This window comes from Peromyscus californicus, unplaced genomic scaffold (genome assembly GCF_007827085.1).
Source record: "Peromyscus californicus insignis strain IS unplaced genomic scaffold, ASM782708v3 Scaffold_23__1_contigs__length_62951481, whole genome shotgun sequence".
NCBI lineage: Eukaryota > Metazoa > Chordata > Mammalia > Rodentia > Cricetidae > Peromyscus > Peromyscus californicus.
The window spans coordinates 53,420,715-53,446,270 of NW_026294534.1; the positions used below are offsets into that span (position 1 = coordinate 53,420,715).

The 25,556-nt window shown below is 37.3% G+C and overlaps 1 protein-coding gene across 1 annotated transcript in view; it reads right to left on the bottom strand.

Annotated features, from left to right (window-relative positions):
* The window catches only part of Tll1 (tolloid like 1), a 183,510-nt gene that overhangs the window by 39,482 nt on the left and 118,472 nt on the right, over positions 1–25,556 (bottom strand). The window contains exons 9-12 of the mRNA XM_052752355.1: positions 23,627–23,742; positions 11,020–11,122; positions 8,288–8,404; positions 7,032–7,177 (exon numbers count right to left, since the gene is read on the bottom strand). Of these exons, the coding sequence (XP_052608315.1) occupies positions 7,032–7,177; positions 8,288–8,404; positions 11,020–11,122; positions 23,627–23,742 (482 nt within the window). The remainder of the gene's footprint in view (positions 1–7,031; positions 7,178–8,287; positions 8,405–11,019; positions 11,123–23,626; positions 23,743–25,556) is intronic.

The window sequence follows — 25,556 nt, forward strand, 5'->3', positions numbered from 1 at the left end:
AATTTACAGATTCAGTGTAACCACAATCAACATTTCCATGATATTCTTGGCAAAAATGGGGGGGGGGCGGTGCTAAAACTCATTTGGATCTACAAAAGACCCAAGACAGCCAAATTAATCCACAGCAAAACATATGACACCAAAGGATTGGTACACCAGGTTTCAGGTTTTATTACAGAACTATAGTAATAAAATGAACATGGTATTGGCATAAAAGGAGAGACATAGATCAATGGGGAAAAAATACCCAAGCGCAAGTTCACATAACTGCAGCCTTCTGATATTTGACAAGGATGCCAAGAACACACAGTGGAAAAAAGCTGACATCGTCAAGAAACGGTTGTGGGGAGACTGAATGTCCATGGGTAGAAGCATAAAAGTAGACTTCTGTCTATATCTGGTACAGGAATAATATCCAGAATATACAAAGAACTTAAAAAACAGAGACTCAAGAAAACAAATGATGCCAGTAAAAAATGGCCTATGTATTTTAACAGAGAGTTCTAAAAGAAAGAAAGAAAAAAAGAAAGAAAGGAAGGAAGGAAGGAAGGAAGGAAGAAAGGAAGGAAGAAAGGAAGAAAAAAGTTTAAGAAATATCTTAATAATTGTTCAACATCCTTAACAATTGGGCAAATTCAAATTACAACTACTCTGAGATTTCATCTCACCCTATTCAGATGGCTACATCAAAGAAACCTCTAGTAAGAAATGCTGGTGAGGATGCAGGAAAAGGGAGCCTTTGTTTACTGTTGGTGGAACTGCAAATCGGTGCAGCCACTGTGGAAATTAGTGAGAATTCTCAAACGTTAAGTGTAAATCTATGATATAACCCAGCCATCCCACTCCTTGGCATATGACATCCTAGTACACAGATCGCTCAGCCATGTTCTTTGAAAGTCTATTCACAATAGCTAAAAGATGGAAACAACCTAAATGCCAATTAAGTCGATGAATGAATCATGGAAACTTTGGTATATGTAGACAATGAAATTCTAGTCAGCTGTAAAGACAATGAAATATCCAGGTAAATAAAATTAAAAATATTTTACTGAGTGAGTTAATCCAGGCCCAGAAAGATAAACATCACAAGTTCTTTCTCATCTGCAGACTGAGTTCTGAATCTTTACATCGGAGTGTATGAGCTTCAGTGACCTCAGACCAGGAAATTAAGGGCAGAGGTGGGAAGGGGGCGGGAGATGAGCTGCAGAGAGACAGGCAGGGCTATGAGTGGAGGTAAACGGGAATAAGGAGGAAGCAAGGAGGTTGAAGAGGACAGCAGATAACACCAAGGATGTTTGATAAAAACATAGGGAATCATTTATGAGTTTACTTTAGATATATTATAGATGTGTATGTATTTAAGTGATGTTACACCATATGAAGTGATGATACTTCCCCCAAAAGTCATGCATCGTCTGACATAAATCCATGGAAACCTCCCACGAGTTCTTTTTCAGAGAAATACAAGAGACTCCCCAAGCAATATGACCTATTGCCATTGTCCTTGGTTGCCTTTCTGAACCTGGAGGTGAGACTATATTGCTGAAGACAACACACACCCAGGACTTGAAGGAATTGAACTGAGACTGACTTGAAACCCTACTCCTAGAGGACTGGGTCTCAGGTATCAGAATGTGCTATGCAAGTTACCAAGAGAGAAGAATAATCAATAGTTCTATCTAGCTGTAAAGCCTAAAAACTAACAATAAAAATCAGGCCAGCAAGATATTCTCAGTGCTACAATAGTGGCACTTTTATCTCCGGGTAACCAGAGGCCTTTTAATTGTATTTAAGGGCCACTCAATAGGAAGGAATTCAGGCCTAAAACTGTAAAGCTAGCCAGTTACCTATGACTGGAGAGGTCATGGTCTTGGGAAGAAAACTGATTACTGTCTTTCTCCTTAAACCAATACAATTTCTAACTATATTTTAAATGTTTATCTTTATACCCATAGGTATGTGTAGACCTTAGCCCTCATCAAAGTTTATTTTTGCAACAAGTAGAGACTGTTACAGAAATCCACAACTGGTCAAAACGCAGAAACAAGTGACTATGCAGTGCCCAACTCTAACTGATATTTTGGCAATACAAGTCCTACACCTAAGACGAGGAGAATGTTTTATGAAAGAAGAGACAGAAAGATTCTAAGAATCAGAATCCCAGGATACCTGTGGCTAGATAGTGTCCCATAGGCACTGCAGGAGAAATGCAGCCGTGAAATCACAATTTACTTGCCTAAACAAGACCAGCATAATGACACCATCAGTTGATATGCCAACATGGAGAGGGGACATTCCATATGGTCCCAACCATTAATGAAGGCTGTGGTGGTCAAGGGCTGCTGAGAGAGGGAGATCAGTTTCCTCAAGGAATAAGCTCCCACATAGGTTGCCCAAACCCAAATAGTTATCCCTGGATACATATGCGTACATAAAATCAATGCTAAATACCCCCTAGTAGATTGTGTATACATGTATGCATGTGCATGTATATATGTATATGTATGTATATACATGTGTATGCAACAATCATAACTAAATAAGAGGTCATGAACTAGGGAGAGAGAGGGAAGAACATTGGGGTAGCTGGAAGAAGGAAAAGTAGTGATATAGACATATCACTTATGTTTCAGATGAAGTCCTCAAAAACTAAAATGAATAAATTTGAAAACAAAAGATACAACCTTTATCTTGGAAACATGGTATTTAAGCATTTTTGTTTCAATTTTATTATTTTTATTTGATGTGTATGATTGTTTGCTTCCGTATAACACCACATGCATGCCCGGTGCCTGTTTCTGTCAGAAATCTGGAGTTAGAGAAAGCTGTGATCTGACATGTGGACTCTAGAAACCAAACGTGTGTCTAAACTCCAGCCCCAAGGAAATATATGCTTGAACAAAAATATATCCCCATAAACAGATAATTAAACAAATTAAATTAAATGCCTTCTAGAACAGCTAATGTAACATGGTTGATCTTTTTATACTCACAGTATTGTAATTATGTTCTATAGAACTGTTGAGAACATGTGAATTAACACGTTCAGATCCATTGCTCCTTGGCAAACACAATGTTGGTCTGTGAGATTCTAGTCACAAAATATTTTATCAACAAATCATTGCACAACTTTGTTTTAAGTGTATTTCTATTTCAGGATATTTTAATTTATATTGTCAATTCATTAACATAGAACTCACAGCCAACAACGCTATGACTCATGCCTGAATGAGGCTTATCTAACTCACATTCTCTTAGTAAGGCACATCACAGCTTGTAATGTGCCTGTTAGGTGCTGAGTATGTGCCTGTAAATGATCTAAATAGAATATTGATTTCAGGCTTCCATAATTTTTTTTTTTTACTGAGTAGGAAAATTAGCAAGTAAACCAGAATCAACTGTGTGTTTCATTTTCATTGGTAAGGAACTCAGTGAATGATCCAGGTTTGGGCTCCTCCCCTAGGAGACTTAGGGTTGGACCAGACACCTATGCCTTTGCCCTTTCTGAATGTCTTAGAACTCAGGATGTCTAGTCTAACTTCAAACAGAAAACACACCAAGTCTTCCATAGTCTAAATTTAACTTACCCATTTATTCTTAGTGCCTCCACACTGAGACTCACATACTTTTCCTAAGAAAGGTTGCTTCAATTTAAACCACCGAACACCGGGCACTCTAACGTTTATATCCATACTTTCCATTATCACAGAGCCATTGGTGTTGAAGATACAGTGACTCACAACACAGGCAATGCTTCTATTCTTTGTGATCATATTTTAATGACAAACCTAAACCAAACCCATAAATACATACAGGTCCTTAGCTTAGATTCAAGTAGTCGTAATTTCAGTGAACAAAATTGTGTGATTGTTTAGAGATAACTGTGGGTAAGGGAATGGTTTCCTCTTACAGAGCCGCCAGGCACATACATTTTAAAGAAAGAAATAACCAAAGGTATGAGTAAGGGCAGTGTCTAGAGACATAGAATCAGAGGAACACTGAAAGCAAAACCTGTCTTGTGGGGAAAAGCTCCACAGTTGTGCGAAAGAGAAGGAAGATCCTAAGAGTGGCAGTGAAGGAATGAGAAGGGGCATGGTTTGAATCACAGCAACTCAATCTGGATTTTATTTTAGACTCGAAACCCTTTAGGTGATTGTAAGTGATGTTGCAACCACACACTACACAGAATAGAGTTAAGGAGTGAGGTTCTCAACATGAGTTCCAAGCAAAAGGGCAGAGAAGTGGTTAGACGTTTGGTATAAACCATGCTGTATTATTGCTTAAGTGAAGGAGTAGACTTGAGGGTACTATTTGGATGAGTGTTGATATCAAGTGTTAAAATGAATAACAAAAGGAGTGGGTTTAGTGTGTAATCACGGTAGCGGGGGGTGGGGGCAGGGGGACATTCTGGTTTAGTCACTTAAGAAGCTTAACACATATTTAGATGTGTTCAGCACATACATGGAGGTGGAAACAAAAGAAATAAGGCAAAATGAAGAAACAACATTAGAGATAGTAATAAAATGTTACATCTGCCAAAGTCAATCCCAAATGCACAGTGATCATTGTATCATTCCTCCAATCAACAATAATTAAATGGCTAATATATATACAGTTGTGAGTGCCTGAGATGAGAATATTTATCTTTATACATCTTAGTTTTGAACAGTTGCTACTACTAAATTATGCATCAACTTCTTAATTGATATAAAATAAAACTGCAGAAGAGCTAAGCCACTCACTATTCCCAGATATCTCAGTTTTTATACACCATTTCTATAATAAGAGAATTTCATTGAACACATACTGAATTATGTGTTTAATGGTGGTTCTTCTCTGAGTACTCAATATATCAGAAAACGGCAATAGGACTCTTAGATAGGTAATTTTTTTAAGATTTTTTAAAAAATTTTATGTAGATGTGCATAGTTCTGAGTTTATAGATATGTACCATATATATGAACCATGTATGCATGTTGCCTATGGAGGACAGGAGAGGGCATCAGATCCCCCAGAACAGAGACAGGTGATTGTGAGTCACCTGAAAAGTGCTATAGAACCAGACTTGGGTCCTCTGCAATATCAGCAAGTGTTCTTAACCACTGAGCCATCTCTCCAGCCCAAGGCATACACATTTTAATCAGACAGTTTAGTTCACTCTTCATTGTAAGCTAGTGTAGTTGAATAATATCTATTATTAAAATAAAAATAACAAAATTCTTCTGTGAATCCATTTCAAACCAAGGTTTCCCAACTGCAGAGATGCCTGCAGTATAAAACACAACATCATGGTCAAAGCAGAAAGGGCTTATTTGTCTTGAAGAAAGGAGATACATGTGGGCAATAAAGTAGCAAGTGCAATCGAGAAGACAAGTATCAAAGGTGGGTCACATAGGCCTGTGGGTGAGCTGGGAGAGGCTCTAACGGCACAGATGTCTTCTAGATATCCCTGATGCTGTTGCCATAGGAACAAAGACACGACTACTGTCTCTGCCCTCAGTGCAAAGTATGCCTCACCAGTGACTGCATGCATGCCTTCAGAAGGCTTGGACACTGGGTTAGGCTTCTTCTTGTCAGTAGAAAAGTACTCCTCAGTCATGACACCTGGATTTCCAACTCTTACTTGAACCTACCACACCCACTCATTTCATTAGTTTGTCCCACATCACCTTGAAGTCTCACTTTCTAGATTCTTTGGCTGATTGAAGCATGCCACAGAGACTTTAAAATTATCCCCTGTGTCTTCACTTGGAATTGCTTTCTTTCTTATTTCTTATTGTACTACAGTTAAAGGAAGGGAGGAAGGAGGGAGGGAGGGAGGGAAGGAGGGAGAGAGAGGGAGGGAGGGAAAGAAGGAAGGGGAAAGAAGAAGGGAGGGAGGAAGGAAAGAGATGGAGAAAGGGAGGGAAAAAGGAAGGGAGGGCATATTAGCCATCTTGGTTAGTTTCATGGTCAGATTTTGGTCCATAATTTTGATTGGTCTTTGGTATATTCTAATTTTTTGCATGAGTATGTGTGTGTGATTATCAGTATGTGTATTCACATGTGGATGGGCACTTGTGTGTGTTGGGGTGTGTTTACATGTAGACACCAGAAGTTTATGTCAGTGTCCTTTCCATTTTTTTTTTTTTTTTTTTGGTTTTTCGAGACAGGGTTTCTCTGTGTAGCTTTGTGCCTGTCCTGGAACTCACTTGGTAGCCCAAGCTGGCCTCGAACTCACAGAGATCTGCCTGGCTCTGCCTCCCGAGTGCTGGGATTAAAGGCGTGCGCCACCACCGCCCGGCTTCCTTTCCAATTTTTTTCCCATTTTATTTACTGAGGCAGAATCTCTTGCAATATCCAGAGTTTAGGGATTCTATGTAGTCTAGCGAGTCAGTTTTCCTGGTGAATACCCATTCTCTCCTCCAGGCATGCTGGGATCACAGGTGGCGCCCCCCACACCTGCCTAGCTTTTATGTGAGTTCTAGGGATGAGAACTCTGGTCCTCAGGGGGTTGCTTTATCCAATGAGCTATCTCTCAAAAGCATCGACAAATAGTTTTTGATGAAGTTAAAAGCTTCTAAGAAGGTTTATAACTTTATGTTTGATATAAATGATTTTTGCAATCATATAAGAGCAAAATTGTTTTCTCCCTCATACTATAAAAAGAAACCTCCAGAGGGGAAATAAAGGCTCTACAATTTAATGGGCCCTCCAAGAAGTCTACAATAGAAGCTCATGCATTTGCTTTTTTTTTTTTTTTTAAAAAAAAAGGCTTCAAAAGCTATTGTCAACACTTCAAACATTCTAATTCAAATAGCACAGTTAATGTAAACTCACTTTAATCTTCTTGCAAATGTCTGTAACAAGTGGAAAGGGAAAAAAAATCAACCTTCTCTGCTTGATGTTACATTTTATAGGCTACCCTCTGCTTCTTCGCTGATTAAAAGGCTGATTCTCTGCCTCTCCGCTGACTTAATGGGGAGTCCTGTAAATGCCGCCAACATTTATAGAGCATATGCCCCATGAAGTTTCCCGAGAAGACTTTTTACCTCAAAGGCCTGAAAGGTCAGTCCAACGTGGTAGCCCTCGGACACCATTATTTTCCACACACACTCTTTCATTGGCCGATAGTCATCTGGGTAATTGGGAGACTGAATCTGTCCTTCATTTTTCCGTATCTCACCTCCACAAATCGCTGAAGAAAGTAAAAAACAAGCAAGCAAATAAGCCCTGGCACGCCATTCCAGTTTACTTTTCTTCAAAGGCAGCATTGATGGCCAGTTCCTATGAGAATGCAAAGACCATGTTATAAAGAAAAATCAAAGCTGGACAGTGGTAATGCTGTGAAGATTACAGAATAAACACAGCCATGTGACTGTACACATGAGAGGATGACCAGACAAGGAGTCTAGAAGTTTTAATTGCTGTGATGTCTTAATCAGAACTAAAATCGCTTAGTTTTGTTTTTACTTGTGGGATCATTGTGAGGGCGTTGTGTGAGTTTGCTCTGTGATTCCCTGAGATCCTTGCTTGGGTTTTCAAACACAGGTAAAACAGCTCATTAGCAAAGAAGCTTTACTCTAGGCAGAAGCCCTGGGGCCTCTGACACTAGTTTGTGTGCCCTGTGTGCGGGCATCCCTGGTTCTGTCCGATAATCCTCTCCTCCCAAACCAGGAGGTGAATCTTGGAAATAAAATGTTCCCATTTACTCAACGTTTTAAGGGAAGTGGGAATCTCCTTGTCCTGGAAACTACTTAATCTCCTGCGGTGGGGAGGGGCTTCTCCACCCAAAACCTGCCAAGAGGGGCTGTTTTACAGCCAGGAAGCATGATGCAGGCTCATTGTCTTCAAGAAATATAGAGCAAAGCCTGTAATAAATTCCTCCTCGCTTGCTGACTCTTCCGTTTAGACAAAGCGCACTTCAGAACTGTGCAAGTCACTCCCTGTGCGGTTTCCTAGACTGGAGTGTTTTACCACCACAAGGGTCAAGCAGATTTGTAAAGAATCTGTACAAAGACAAATACTAATTTCTCTTAAGATTTCAAAGCATCACAAACAAACTTCAGAATGTTTTGTCACGCCATTTCATTGCTGTATCACTTATACTAGAAAACCTGTTGCTCTTGCCTTTTAAGTTTGTGGAGTTATTTTTATTAAAATCATCCTGTGAGCATTACCATATTGGTTCAGAACATTATGTCACGGCAAAATAAGCTTTCCATATTGTTTTAATGAAACCAAAGGAAACAGCATTTCTGTTGAGAGACTGGGGGTGAAATGACGGCTGAAATTTGATGTGACTTGCCTTCATAGACAGCTGCAAACCCTTTTCCTACCCAGTTACTGCTGCTGCGAAACTCAATCCACATCCTGCTGTCTGTAGATGTAAGAACTCCAGCCACTTTGTCCCCACAGAATCTACCTAAAGGAAATAAAAGGATAAAGAGAAGCTCCTAAACATGAGTGTGTACTATGCTCTGTTTGTGCTCCACACTTTAAATATATTTATATACAGATATAAATATATATAGATATAATTATATATAAGTACATATTCATATATATAAATTATATATACATGTATATGTATGCATATATATACATATACAGATACATCTGGCTCATATTTTTAGTGATTGAAGTCGTAACGTTGGCCTAATAAAGGTGAAAAAATAAAGCAGTCTCTTTAGATCCACTTCAAAATCTTCAATCAACTGACACCAGTATCACTATCATAAAAAGAATTAAGAGTTAACCCCCAAACTTCATAAAAGATCACATGAGGCATCAAAGCAGTGCTATGACTCCATGGGAAACAAAAAAAGTCTCAAGTTTTTGTGAGAATTCAGAGCAATTACCAATCTGATCACTCCTATAAGAGTACAATTTGCTCCAGACACAAAGAGAAGTTTTTCCCCTCACCAAAGTAATGATAATACCTCAGAACAAACAGTGTAAGACGCCCCTGGTATCTCACATTAACATATGCTCCATCAGAGGAAAAGCTATGATAGTCCAGGGTATTATAAGCAGAAAAGCATTATCGAATTTATTCTGAATGCGAATCATAGTTATTAACAGCAAATAAAGAAAGTAACCAAATCAGACCTTCCCTGGCACATAACCCTTCCACCGATTCATTGCTCAACTCTTGTTACCCTGAGCTTCCATGCGAAACAAACATTTAAACACACTATATATTATAACTCTATAATCATACTATATACATACAATACTCTGTAATCACACCATATATATCACAACTCTATCGTCATACTATATTGTTCTCCATTCTAATAATTATCTGTATTTTCAGATTAGCATACAGCTACTAAATATCCTTGTGGAATTTTTGGATAAGGTGTGCTTAGTGGCTTTTCCTTCTGTCTCATCTTACTCACCCCTCCCTCCACCCATGATCTTCCTGTGGAAGCACACTCCCTTCAGTCTCTTTTTCTTTCCTATAATCTCTGTGTCTTTATTCCAAGCCTTGTTCTCCCCAGTTACCTAGTTTTGCTTCTTTTCTAGTTTTTTAGGCTTTACTCACATTTACAGCCACCATGTGTGAGCATGTGTACACTGTAGGCTGGGTCAACATATGAGAGAGGCAGAGACTGTCAGCATTACTATGTAAGTTTATGTAGTGCTGGAAACAATCATATACATAAATTTAAAGTAAAAACTCACAGCTAATTTGAGTAAAGAAAACTCACAGTCAGGATCAACCAGTAAAGCAATGACTTCCAAACCTGCCCATTAAATTCAAGAGATGAGACAAAGGACAGTGATGTGTTAGCTGTCGAAGGCATGTAAACCATCAAGTCTGTCCAAATGTGTCCTGCAACTTGAGTTTCTTCAAATGCATCCTGGTGAGCTGAGTTTCTGCAACTCCTTTCCTGGTAAGTCCAAAACTGTCTGAGTCACTCCATTCAGAGCTAAGTCTTTCAAGGAATACTTAGGGGGAGATTTTCACAGGTTGTCCATGTCCCACTGACTGGGTCTGGTGGACCACTCTGCACTGAACCAGTGAAGCAGAGGGTGCCATCACACAAACTGCTTTTCAGAGTGCAGATTCGGATCGGATTCACCAACATGAAGCCACCCAAGTGCTTCTGGGATTCCAGCTATACACACAACACATTATTTTATCTAGGTTGAGAAATTAGAAGCAGAGAACAGATGTTTTCACATCAGTTCAACACTTTTTGGTTCTTGTTTTGAAATATTTCCACAGATGGCTTAGACTTATAAGGCTGTTAAAACGATGTCCAATCAGCAGGTTTTAGATGTTAAGAAAGAAGATCAGTCCTGGATTAAAGTTCAACTAAGCAAAGCTATGACTGAACGCGAAAGAGAGGCCACAGTCTTAAAGGAAGGAGACAAAAGCCGAGGAGCTGCTGACCTGTAGGTGGCTCACAGCTTCTCTCACCTATAAGCAGAAGTTCGTTGCTGAGAGCAGACAGTCATGGACACCAGTCTGAGCTGCAGCTCCTGACACAAACTAAATATGTCCCTTCTCAGCCTCAAAAAGATTCTCCAAGAAACAAGACAGATGTCTATAGTAACTATGACAATGCCTGTCATAGTGAGCCAGCTAACGAACATGTACCTGGTGATTCACTCTGATGCCTTAGGAAAGAGACCACACACACACACACACACACACACACACACACACACACACACACACCATATACATATGTAATCTATCAAAACTATTATCCTTAAATTTCAAATGCAGAAATAAATGCTGTGTTGAATCATAATAAGCATAATCTTTGGGAAGCTATGCTCAATCATTGTGTTCAGATCCAATAATCTATGCCATATTTAAGTTACTTTAAATCATTGAATCAATCTATTCATCTATTTGTCCTTGAGCAGTTTTTGGTATGTTTGGAAAAAAGCATACAATTAAAAATGTAAACAAGTGCACTCATTTGGAGTCAAATCCTCGGATAACTCTTGGAAACACCATCTGCTTCTCCTCTGGATAGAATATATATGCAGCCTCAGAGAAGATGAGTTATCTCTTACCAAGGAGAGGCGACTTCCTCCAGTAACCATCTCTTACTTCAATGTAGTCATACCAGCACAAACTACTCTTGTAAAGGTCCATTGTGGTAAAATTTAAGACAATCTGCAAAACACAGGGAGTAAAAGTGACGTTTAGTTCACAGCTGTTTGATTCCAGGAGAAGCAAGACAATGAAAATAGACTCCTCTTTTCCTATATTCACATTGTCCATGTAATTAAAAACTTGGAACCACATTTTCTTATTCTTCTTAGTATTGTTTGCCTGTGTGTGTGTCTGTGCATGTGTGTGTGTGTGTGTATGTGTGTGTGTGTATGTGTGTGTGTGTGTGTGTGTGTGTGTGTACTCACATGTATGAGTGCATGGAAGGGTGTGGGTAGTGCATGTGTATAGCACGTCTGTAGAAGTCAGAGGAGTAACTCAAGTGTCAGTTCTCAGACATTGTCCATCTTTTTTTTTTTTTTTTTTTTTTTTTTTTTTTTGGAGGAAAGATTTCTGAATGGCCTGGAACTTTGCCAAGTCAGTTAAACTGAAGAGAGCTTGTAGAGAGACCTCTGTCTCGGTCTCTCATGGCACCTCTGCTGGATGTGATTGCCTTGTCTGACAGTTCACTCAACTTTGTAGTCTAGAGGTCTGAACTCAAGTGAGCACTCTAACAAGCAAGCCACATCCCAGCTGCATTCTTATTAATATGTAATAATAGCAAAAGCAACTCACTGTTAAATCATTGGGAATCATAACCATTTTAGCAGTTAATCTGAAAACTATGTCAATTTGAGCAGTCCTAAAGCAAATAGGAACATTTGTTCAAAAAGCTTATTTTAAATTTTTCCTAAGATAAATGATTTGAGCCATGAATAATTCCAATTTTTCCATGAATGACTTCTTTTTAATAATTTATTTCAAAGACAACCATCAAGACAACTATAATTACGTTAAAAATAAACACCATGTGTTATATTCCCAGAACACAATATCTTTGTGTGTGTTGTAATGTTTAAATACAGCCCTAGCATTCAGATTTATTCCTCTGAGTGTAATTAAAGGCAGATGGCACTGTAGGTCTCCAGATCCAAGAAGATACAGGCGAAGGCTTCCGAGCTAGACAACCTTGTGCATGACCCTTTCTTCTCTTTGTTTGGAATGATGCTGCATTTTATAAAGATAATGCAAGAATAAATTCATAAAAAGATTTTTTCTTATGTTTTCATAAGAGACTTCACTTTTCAAATCACTAACTTCTTTATTTTTACTTGGTCATATGAAATATAGAATGGAATTAGGAAAAGACATGTTCTTCTATGATGTCTAATTCATTTGGAAATCATTTCATGTACTCAAAAGCTCATTTCAATCCTCTTGCACTTTAAATACATCTAATTGGTTTACTGGTCACAATGATTTTATTCTTTAGAAACTGAAATGAATGTTAGCCAAAAGCAATAAATTATGAAATGCCTTAGTATAAAACTATAATCTGTAACAATATTCAAAGAAACTTTTAGTTATAGTGGAAAAGCTGGATAAGAGAATAGGAGGAGAGAGAGAGAGAGAGAGAGAGAGAGAGAGAGAGAGAGAGTTTAACCTTCCTACATCCATATTCCAGAGCAGCCTGTCAACTCTAATGAAAATATATGTGCCTCTCTTTTCTTATTTTATTATTATTAATATTAATATTTAGATGTCTGTCATATTCTGATGAGAGAGAAGGGGAAAGGGTGTGGATTGGGGTGGGTGGGGAAGTGGGTAGGGTCTGAGAGTTTGCAGAGGGAAAACCATGATCAGAGTACATTGTATGAAAAAAATCTATTTTCAATAAATAATAAATATTAAGGAATGCTCATAGCACTAATCATCCAAGAAATGCAAATTAAAACCACAGTGAGGTACTATGTTACACCTCTTAGAATAACTCTTTCAGAAAGACAGAAACCATCAGATAAAAAGAATACATATAAATGTGGCAAAAAAGAAACTTCGTATACTGATGGGAATGTAAATTGGTACAACCACTATGGAAAGTAATGACACTTTTTTTAAGTAATTGAAATCTGAATGCTATAATATTCAAAAATCCTACTTCTATGTATCAAAAGGCAATTAAGACAACTATTTTAGAGGAAAATAAATAAAGGAAAGAAAGGAAGAAAATCACTCACTGGGCTAGTGGGTTAGCACGTTGGATAAAGAACTTGTAGCAAAACCATGAGGACTGGAGTTTAGGCCCCAGTACTCACTTAAATGCCAGGCAGCCATGGCAGCCCACCTGTCATCCTAGGGATTCCTGGGATACAGAGACAGGGAACATTTTGACCAAGCTGACTAGATAGATTACCCAACTGGCAAGCTAGAGAACAATAGAGGAAGACACTCCACATGCAAGCGCACATATGAATATGCTCATGCTTCTTCTCATATACACGTGAACACACCCACACACATCACACACATATACAACAAAAAGAGAAAATCAAGCACCAATTATAGTCAAAACACACCGTGAGCTCACACCTTTGCAGTGTGAAGATTCAAGTTTCCTCTAAATAAGCCTTATGCATCTTATGTCTAGGTACCATAATGATCACTGATGAAGTTTTACTACAAAGTTGGTTTCAATGGTCTACATAGCTCCTCTGTCATTTTTGTTTACTAAATGATAAAAATCTCCCCAGAATGAGGCAGTGGAAATGTGTTTCAAAGATGTAATCCATTTCCTGACATAACTTGGTTTTAATAAACTCACCCTTTGGTTTTTAATCTTCCCAATTTGCACGTTCTCTCATTTTTCTTGTCCTTTAATCAGCTCTATTACCCCAAATATTTTCAGGAAAATTTTTTTTAATATCCCCCAAATGTCCAAGAGCAAAGTCCTGATCATCCTTTTCTTCCTCTCTCAGTCACTCTCTATATTTGATTATAAAACGGTCTTATTTCTGAATTATTCGAGCCACTTTCCCAAAGCATGTTCTACACCACACAACCTCAGACTCTTCTTCAGGTACAGCTGGAGAATAATTTCTGGACTTCCCACCTTAATTTGTGTTTCACTTGTGCCTGCTAAAACAGAATGGGAGGGGACCGGTGATTTCATTACGCTGCAATTATACTCCCCCGACAACTTCAATTCCACGGAACCCCGTGAGAACTCCTCTGTGAGATGTAGAGTGGAGACACAAGGAGATAACTGAGGTTCCTGTGTGGCCTCTCTTAAATTCAATTGGAAATTTTATAATCATGTGCAAATTGTTTTAAATTCCTGCTGGATAAGGAAAAGAAATCAGCTAAATTGGAAGTACATTTATCATCAACTTTCACTCCAAACTGAAAATTATGTGCTTGGACCACTAACAGTTAATATGTGAGATCTTAGAATACTCTGCTCGCCCCCCCCCACACACACACAAAGATCCCCCACGCGCACACACACACACACACACACACACACACAGAGCTGAACAGGGGATAATTCCCAACAGAAGAGTTTCCTATCTTGTTTTTAATCTTCTAGTTTAAGAACCAAGCACCGTGGAGGAACAAAACCGGCCTGACACTAATATGAAACACAGAATCCTTTAGAAGTAGAAAATGTAATAAAGATAGGTTTTCTAAAATCAAATCTTAGGGTTATGACTATAGATCTGGGTCTTTAACTAATGCTGCTGGAAGAAGCCATGGTTGAATTACAAATCAAAAGCACTTGGTAAATACTGGTTTGCTTTGTATTATACTAGTTATGTATACATATTGCATCTTTTAAAGAATGATAAATGAGAGCTGAATTAGAATAACCATTTCACTCTTGGTGGTAATAAGCATCAATTTGAAATTAATTACAGCTCCTTCTGAGCTCAGGATGGAGAAAGAAAGCCAAAGGAAGTTCTCGGGTTTCCTGGTCTGTGAGGAGTTTCATTTGCAAAGTTGAAGTGATACCATTGCAGCTGAGTTTGCTCATTAAAGACTCTGTTTGACAGTGCTGTGGAGTGAAGCCTTGAAGAAAGGCAGATGAGCTGCTCAAGAGTCTGAATATCTGCAAGTCTCCAGAGCAAGGATGAATGAATTCAGCACACTCAAGACAACACTGACCACTTACACAAATTCCAAGCACTGTTAAAAAGCCAATTACAACAGCATTTACACTTTTGAGAGATAAAGAGAGGGAACCTAACCCATTTAGTCAATGTTATTAAATGGCTTTTGAGGAGAAAGATATTCGAATCAAAAGCAACAGGATAAAATAGATTACTGGACTCTGGCCAGAGGAAGCCTAGGGAAATCTAATGCACTGTGTTTGTTGACTACATGATTTTTCTTAGCAATAAAATTCAGAAGTCACAGATCAAATCAATAAACTGTATTCTATGGGCAAATCCTGTCTGCAGTGTATTTTCATAAATAAATAAATAATTGTAACCATTCTCTACACTATTGTCTGTTCAGTTTGGGCACTGTATTGTCAGAAATGAAAGGTAAGACTATCTACTGCATGTCTTTGTAATTACAGAAGCTATTGACCATTAAGATTAAATTCAGATAAAACTGGCTTTATACTACAGGGGAAATATTCTATCTTCTCCTGAAATTAGAAGCTATTCTTCATAGTACATCAAGAAACTGGGATTCAAGTTCAAGCCTTATATTCTCAGATTTTCAGTTCACTTAAACTTACAGATGCTGAATAAAACTTTTGAAAAGGATGTCATCAGATCAAGTTTTCATTTGCACAATTAAATTGCAAAGTTTTAATTGAAGGTTGTGAAGTTAATACAACTAGGCAACCCTAAAGCCCTGTGAAATGTTCATGTGTGTATCATCATCGTGAACACTCAAGCATCCATCATAACATGAGCTTTAAAAGCAAAGGTAGCATCAAACACAACTATTCTAAAAAATATCAATAAAATTATTCCTAGTGATACTCTGCTCTACTCATATTTAGTGCCCTGTCCAGTTGTCTTCAGAGAGGTTCCCCCAGCAGCAGATAGGAGAGGATACAGAGACCCACAGCTCAAGAAATAGTCTACATTAGAGGTTTCCATAAGGTCCCTCCCCTTGGAGAACTGGGAAACCCACAGAAGAGGGGGAGGAAAGATTATAGGAACAGAGCAGATGGGGGACATCAAGAGAACATGGCCCATGGAAGTAAATAAGCAGGGCACATATGGGCTCACAGAGAATGAAGTGGCAAGCCCAGGGTTTGCACCTTGACCTCTCTGCAGAGGCTGTTAGCTGGGTGTGTTTGTGGGACTCCTAAGTGTAGAAGCCATTGCATCTCTGACTCTTTTGCCTGCTCTTAGGACTCTTTTCTTCCTGTTCGGTTGTCTTATCCAGCCTCTGTGTGAATGCTTTTGCCTTGTCTTAATGTAGTTTTTGTTGTTGTTGTTGTTGTCATGTTTGATTGTTGTCTCTTGGAGGTCTGTTAATTTCTGAAGGGAAATGGAGGGGGAGTGGATCCAGGGGAGAGGGGAGGTAGCAGGTAGCTGGAAGGAGTGGGGGGTGGGAAACTATGGTTGGGAGGTACTAAATGAGAGAAGAATTTATTTTTGGCAGAAAACAAAAAGGAAAGAAAAGAAGTGTAAATAAAGGAAAATATCAGTTCATTTGTCATAAGCCAACGATGCTGCGAAACATTTTTAAAAAAAACATAAATTTTAAGTTTCATAAGAAAACCAACCAATGACAGTGAGGGATGTAAAAGAACCTAAGAACGGATGAGAGACCTTGAGATCTTCATTGAAGTTTTTTCCATACAGTTTAGGTTTCCCCAGGTAGTCAAATATCCCTTAAAGGTCAATTAAATGGCAGATGTGGGAAGGGAGTGGAGATTGGGCTATTAAAGCAATTCTTCTTCTTAAAACTGTATAATAATATTTGCATTTTAAATTTTTGATCTTATATTTCCTGGTATTAATTATGTGTTTTTTACACATCTCTTTCACCCCCCACCCACTTCACTTCTTTAGCTAGTGAAATGACAACTTCTACATACAGTGAAACCTCTAAAACTGCGGCCTTCCCTTCAAGCTTTTACATGGAAAAGTGTAATTCTTTGTTTCCTAGATGACACAGTAGCTTCAGAATTTAGTGCCCTTTGGTTTTTACTTTGATGTTTCTCCAGTGTTTGCTGTGCTCTGTGGTTACATGCATTTTAGTAAAGCCTGGCTACCATCAGTTCATGAGTGACAGAGATTCAAGAACTCTGATGACCCTTTGCTGGCTCCCATTTATGATCTCATGATCTCAGACACGTTTATTCCTAACTAAAGAAATACTGGTTGTGAGTCCTTTTGTGTCCTGAAAAAGCTGCCCCGTGCTAGGATCCATTCCTTGAGGTGCACGCAGGTCTGCCCGGATGCCTCCTGCCCTCTTCCCATTTTCTGAAACTCTCCATATCCCAGTCTCTCTGAAAAGCTAGCATCGAGTCAGTCACCTTCAGCCCTCCAATGAGATCTGAGTGCTACTATACACCCACCATGAGCTGCATCTGCTTTCCTCTCTTATTTTTCAACATTTGTCAATGATATTCCTGGGTTGCAAGATTGCAAAGTTATTGACAGCAAATTTTGTTTTCCATACCAGAATAAAATCAGAGGTGAATGTATGTACAGTCACTAAATTTACATGATGCCTTTGGCAATATAAATGCTGGACTGTGACTTGTCATACTGTATAAGGCACAGATGGATGATTAAAAACAAATGTTTGCAAAAGGAGAACACTTGAATGGCGGCTTTTAAACGGTGATACAGAAAGAGGGGGAAGACTATTCCAACTCTATCTGAGACATAAGCAATCTGCCCTTGTTCAAAGGTCAATCAATTACAAGTGACAGACAGATCAATACTGCCTTCTGCCTGGTCACCACAGCTAAATGCTGAACTGTGCATGCTTAACTGTTAAAACACCAAGAATCGGCTTAGACTGAATAGGAATCTCTTTACCTGGGGAGACTGGATCCTTAGAACGTAGTTGTGAACTGATGGTCTTTGGTTTTGATTATGGGAAAATGTAAAAAAAAATCCAACTTGTCATTCTACCCACTCTGAGTGTGGAGTCCTATAATATTAAGTTATCTTCACATTCTTTCATAATTATGACCTTATTTTAAAATGAATATTTTCCCATGTAAAGCTAATGTATGCATAATGTAGGAAATAAGAAGGACAAAATACAATCTATTTATGAGCTCCTCATTTAAAAATACTTGGCTGGGCGGTGGTGGCGCACGCCTTTAATCCCAGCACTCAGGAGGCAGAGCCAGGCGGATCTCTATGAGTTCGAGGCCAGCCTGGGCTACCAAGTGAGTCCCAGGAAAGGCGCAAAGCTACACAGAGAAACCCTGTCTCGAAAAACCAAAAAAAAAAAAAAAATACTCATCAGTTTGACAGATATCTGTCTGTGATTTCGTCTCTAGTGCATGTGATTTAAAAGTTAAACCATTTAGACATACAATGCTTAACTGGGGATTTCATTTTCTCATTATATTGTGAATGTTTTCTTCAAATTCATGGTTGTTTGTCTTATTTCATTTCCCACTTTTCACTGTCAGAATGTACACCAATCAACGTTCCAAGACTGTTATTAGTGATAATGCAGGTATTGCATCTTTTAGAATTTAGTACAAGTTGCCAAATGTCCCCATAGAGATGACTTCAGTTTCTTCCTCCTAGAATCTGAACCCTGTCAATCAGCTGATAATATAATTCTCTTCCATCTGTGAAGGTTTGAGAGGTGAGGTGCAAGACATCCCTGTGGTTCAAAGAGCATCTCCTTTATAGAGTGACAGCCAATGACTTCATGTGGTAATGAGTAGATAGCTATACTTGTAACTCAGATGGGTTCCTGCTGCTTCTGTCATGTGCTTCTGTGATGTTCATCTTTACTGGGGGCATTTAACAGACCTGGTGTCTGAATAACACTAACATTCTCTTGAGCTTCTGGGCTGTAAGCGTCCACTTTAATTTGTATTTGTATTTTAAAACTTATGATAATATATGTTTGATTTTTTTTAAAATTTCTAATTCAAGTGCTTGGTACTTTTCTGTAAATTTAAAGAGTCATATTTTCTTCATAAGAATGATATACGATACTACATAAAATTCTTATTTCACACATTGTTATAAATTATTTCAGGATTATTTACTGAAAAATATTTTTTCAAATTTATTTAAAAATGTTCTTTGTCTGGGTGTTGGTGGTGCATGCCTTTAATCCCAGCACTCGGGAGGCAGAGGCAGGCGGATCTCTGAGTTTGAGGCCAGCCTGGTCTACAAAGCGAGTTCCAGGAAAGGTGCAAAGCTACACAGAGAAAGCCTGTCCCGAAAAAAAAAAAAATGTTCTTTGTCATGTGAATATATCAGAAGTGTTCAATGCCATCAGGCATAACTATTGCCCTTTTGTTAGTCCATTGATAATAGAGGCTCTCTTGACAATGCCACACACTCTAGATTTGAGAACTTCCTCGTGCCTGTCTACTAGGTTCAATGCAATTCACTCAGCACCATTAACACTTTGGCCAGTGTCTCCTTGCTTATGCCAACATTCCACATCTTAAATAAACTTTAGGAAAAAAAAAACTTGGTCTGGTTAGCCAACAAAAATCTATTGGAAAACTTGTTTGGAATTGTATTACATTTTTACATGAATTTGGAGAAAACTGTGCCTTTGTAACCCTACATTGCGTCATCCTTGAAAACACTGTATTATTCTGCTTATTTGAGTTGCATAGTAAGGTCTTCTGTTTCTAAATTTAATTAAGTATTAGTAACATTTTTATTTGAACACCTCTGGAGTTCTGGTTTAATTATTGCCTGATTTGTTTGAATTTTTCTTTAACATGAGGAAAAAACAGGCATGAGAATGTTTAATAAAAAGGATATGTGCAACTCAAATAGTCCTAGTTAATTGGAAAGTGAGAGTTATGGTTGGAGAGGAGAGGGCATATTATTTATCTAATCTTAGAAAGATAAGAAGGCTGGTAAAAGGAAGGTATCAAATAACAGAATCTGGATTTTAACACTCAAAGTTGTGAGGGAAGACATACAATTCATATATAAGAAGGATCAAGAAAGGAAAAGCAAAATTGGAGAACACATACATGTGCAGGTTAGATATAATAGCAACAATCACAATAACTGTAAATAGAATTGCAGGTAAGGAAAAATGTCAATGCTCAGTTTACAAGATGATTGATCACATAAAACAGAACATGTGCACACCAGCAATTAGTCAAAAGAAAGTGTGTCTCAGTATCAGACCAGAAGGTTTTAAAATTCACTTTATTTATTTGTTTGTCTGTTTCTTTCTTTATTTATTTATTTGTGCTTTGAGATAGGGTCTCTTTATGTAACCTGAGCTGTCTTGAAACTCACAATGTGGATGAAGTTGGCCTTGTACTCTGCCTCCAAATGCTGGGATTAAAGGCATGCACCATCATGCCTGGCTTCAGAGTTTTACACTAAACCCTAACTAGAGACAGAAATCACCTATATAAGTAAAATCAGAAAAATCTATCATAAAGATATAATATCCTAAGCATGCAGTAGTCTATGTAGATGTACAATAACATTTAAATCTACCTAAACATTTAAAAAATAAAACTTGCGATTGCTTTACTTGAAGACAACAAAAATATAAACGTTTAAAGTGCAATTAATACAATTACAAAACAATGGTAAACATTGGCACAACTCTGTATTATCAAATAGGCTAAAAGCAACAGTGAAGAATGGAAGCCATACAATTTAAAAGACCAATGAAACAAAAATTCTACAGGCATCATTGAACACAGTCTATTTTTAAAGCAGAGATTATTCTTTATAAATATTGGTATTGGCCAAGGTCACACCAGGCAGAAACTGTTTCATACAATGAAGATTAAAAGAGAAAGCAATAAGAAAAGAATGCTGGAAAGCACATTGTATAATTAGAAGGTAAGGGGCTGCTTAAAAATTTTAGGTTGAGAAAAATAATGAGGCAAAGTAATTTTAGTATAATAATAACCAAAATATGCGGTATCTGGTTGCTGGGATTAAGATGAAATAGACTTGAGAGACACTGCAGTCTCCATTGTTTGTGTTGGAAAACTATATTCTCAAAATGACTGATACAAACTTAGCAGTTCAGAAGGATTAAAAAAATCACATATTCCTGAAAATGAATTAATATTCTTCACTGCCTGTTTGTAACAATTTAATGTATCTACCTGTTATCATAAATAATATAAAGAAAAATAAGATAAAAGATAATACATTTGTTGATTTCTCTTGAGAAATTTTGGAAAACAGTTTTATTGGTAATGAAATAAGAACAGTGAATTAATTTTGAAAACTAATGGTATGAGGCCTTTAAAACAAGATTTGAAGGGGGAAATGCCAATTAGTCATTATTGTATTTTGATTAATTTTATTACTCTTGCTCCAAAACTTTTCAAATTCTAGAAGATCTTTTTAAAAACTATAGTCACTTGGATAACACAGACATATAATTGCAGCATTTGTAAGCAAGAGAGTTACCATGATGTCAAGGCTAGCCTGTGCTACACAGTGAATGCCAGGCCAGACAAAGATACTTGCAAAACTATCCTAAAAAAACACAAAGAAAATAGTTGTGTGGTTTTTATAACATGGAATGGGGCTCATTAAAATAAACTACACAGAAAGTGACCAAAACATATAACCTTATTACAACAGACATGTAATAATTAAAGAACAAATAACTATATGAACTATGAGGGCACTCACATAATGAGTCAGTAACTTTTTGTGAGAAAAATTATTTTTATTCCATAAGTACTTTTTCAAAGAATTTTTGCTGTGACTGTCATAAGACCCCGGACAGCTCCGTATCTATGCTATTTCTTAAAATTTGGCTCTAGGAAGAGCCAAAAATGCAACATTTAATGGGGATGTTTAAGTAATTCTGTGTGAATTAAGGAGACAAATTTCAAACAATAACTTGTAGAGATTAAATTAAATTAATACTAATTACTAAATTAAATGTTAATAAATAATAAAACAGTCACTATTATGACAATTACAAGCATGAAGTTTGTTTTTTAACACAGAATCCAGGAATCAATACGTTCATTGATTCCATTTCTTACCTATTTTTAATTCAATAACTTAACAAGACTAATATAACAAAGAACTCTTACTTTCTTTTTTATTTTTATATATTTATTTTCATTCTTTTGCCTTAATATGCAGGCTATAATTTCCTAAGATCAATATTTTTTAAAAAATGGAAATATACTATAGTTCCATTTTCTACCTGTCTGAAAATAAATAATTTTTAAATTTCCATAATAAGAATGGAATTTGTAATAATAATTAGGAAATATCTTCTCTGCTTTCTTTGCCCGGGGTTTACTGTTGTTTTAAAATCATTAATAGAATTGTTCCCTGGGTCAAATGAACATTAGCAGGTTGTATCTACACAGTACATATAGACACACAAGTACATTTATGTACACATACAAGCATCTGAATTTGTTTCTGCAACTAGAGTGGGAATTTTACGCCCCTAGTTTCATCTGATTTGGGGGAATAGGAATCCCTTTCTTCACTGTCCATATTAACATTGATGTTAGTAGATAGGATATTTTCTTTATGTGTCCTCTGAAAATAACTATTGGGAGGAACTCACAGTTGAAGGCCATTTGATCCTGAGGTTTCTTTGCTTTTTTAAAGAAATAAAAAAAATATTTAAAAATAACCACAATTGCACAATTTAAGTATGGACATGATGTTCAAAATACACACTTATGCTCATTTTGTTTCCAAATCATGTGTTTATGATCATCTCTTTAGAAAGTGTCTTTCTCCATTATTAATCTTTCTTGATCTCTTTTCATCTATTTTCCTTTTGAAAACCAGTCTCTTACTATTTGGAACTTTGTTCAGACTTCCTGCCATTTTATTTTCATTTTATTCTGTTAATTTCCTGCTAATTACTGTTTTAGCTGCATTTTATAGGCTTGGTATTCAAGATTTTTATTAGACTGTAGTTTCAAATAGTTTCTAGTTTTCCTTGTGAGTTCTTCTTGGCTAACGTGGACACTTTTATTATTATTATTTTTTTTTACATTTTAAAATATGGGAATTTAATTGTCTCATAGCTTTCAAGTGAATTTCATTGCATCTGATTACATGATTTATAATGTATCAACCATTCTAAAGCATTCTAAATATTTTAAATTAAGGTTTCCAGAAACTTCAAATTTGAGCAATTTCCATTTTAATTGAATAGTTGAAGAATGAAACAAAAATAAAGCCGTGCCTGATAATACAATCCCAGCTTTAGACTCAGCTGTGTGACAGGCTGAGGCAGAGGGATTATGAATTAAAGGCCAGCCTGGACTACAGACTTAAAGACAGGTTGGGCAAGTTATAAAGACCCACCTCAAAATAAAAAACGGAAGAAAGCTGTAGCTGCACGTCATTGGTAAAGTGTGTGCCTAGTACATTTGAAGCTCTGGGTTCAATTTCCAGCATAGCAAAATAATAATAATGAACAATAACGGTAAATAAACAACAAGCAACATACAGTTTAAAGCTTGGGAAATGTTTTACTTAGAGGAGGCTGGAGGGGACTCCTGAGGGCATTGACTACCTTTTCTCCTGGGGTCACAGACACTCTCCAGATGCAGTGTGTGTAGGAAGGGTAGCCATTTGGGAATCCTGGGGAGGAAAGGTTGCCACTGGATTCTTGGAGGGTTTCTCCACATGCTGAAGGGGAAAAGGCATGAAATTATTTACTAATCATTATGAAAGCCATGAACACAATAAAAAGAGTGTTAGATAGTAATATGTATTTTTGTTTCTTTTCTTTTTCTTTCTTATTTTCTTTCTGTAGCCAGTGCTGACCTCTAACGCCAGGCCTTCCAACTGCAGCCTCCAGAGTCCTGGGACTTCAGGAATGCATCGCCATGCCCTGCCCCAGACTGAGTACCCTGAGAAATGAATTTCTTTTTATGTCTCTCTTAGAGAACTTCAGCATGCTTACTGGTGTCACTAAAGATAACCATAAAACCAGACAAGAAGCAATAAATAATTTAGCATATATAAAGTTGCCTTCATGGGAACTTCTCTCATTCATTCTTACAGTGGGCAGTTTCAAGGACATCCACATTCATTCAAGCTGGAGAAGACCTATCTATGTTTGTGTTACTGGAACCACAAGAAACTTTCCTTTCCTTTCTATGAATATAATCAATGTGAATGAAGTCTATATTTAACAGTGAATTGTGGCAACTTTAAATAGTAATTTCAAAGTAAAATTATGTATTATGCTAATATTTTAAAATTCTTAAATGATAACTAGTAAATATCCAATAAAGATAATATAAAAATGTCATATACAATAATTCATAATAAAAAAGAAAAATATTATGAAGAGGTAGGAACGATGGCTCAATGATTAAGAACACTTGTTATTCTTGCAGAGGACATAGGTTAAGTCTACAGCACCCACACCGTGGCTCACAATCCTCTGAACTGCAGTTCATGGGTCTGATGCCCGCTTCTGGTCTTTGTGAGTACCAGGCACTCACATGCATACGCATACATGTAGGCAAAACACTCACACACCTAAAATAAAAATAAATAAATCTTTAAGCATCATCACAGAAAATACTCATTTTCTAGAATGTTCTATAATATAGTTTCTCTGCTTTTTATTTTTCACTTCTTCACTAATATGTAAAGATTTCCAGAAGAGTGATTAAATAGTTTTCTCTTTCTAAGTTTGTATTATTCTTTGGAAATAGATAATCACATGAAATTGTAAATTGTCAGCTACAGGGTTTCAAGACTTGCTGTACACCAATGAACACAATCCCATTATTTTTCCCACGACTTTTGCAAGGGGCATGCAATGCACCCTGTGATTCTGGATGGATTTATTTGAGTCTTTAAGAATTTCTTCCCCGGGCTGGAGAGATGGCTCAGAGGTTAAGAGCACCGACTGCTCTTCCAGAGGTCCTGAGTTCAATTCCCAGCAACCACTTGGTGGCTCACAACCATCTGTAATGAGATCTGGCGCCCTCTTCTGTATACATAATAAATAAATAAATCAAAAAAAAAAAAAAAACTGTTTAAAAAAAAAAAAAAAAAAAAAAAAAAGAATTTCTTCCCCACTCAGCAGTGGTGGCACATGCCTCTAATCCCAGCACTAGGGAGGCAGGGGCAGGCGGCTCTCTGTGAGTTCGAGGCCAGCCTAATCTACAGAGTGAGTTCAAGGACAGTCAAGGCTGTTACACAGAGAAACCCTGTCTCGAAAAGAAAAGAATTTCTTCCCCACTTCAGCCAACCATCTTTACAACCTTCATTCAATCATGTGAAAGCACAGTGTCTCCTCCCCCCCCCCCCAAAGGATGCTGCCCTCAAAGCTGAGACATTCCCAGGATCTCAGGCTCAACTCTCAGCATGTGAAGTCTCATCTCATCAAATGCTCCATCAATTATAAATGACTCTGCATATCTTGTGTTAAATAAAGAAAGATAATGACTCTGAAAATGTAAAACAGAGCCATAAAACCTGTC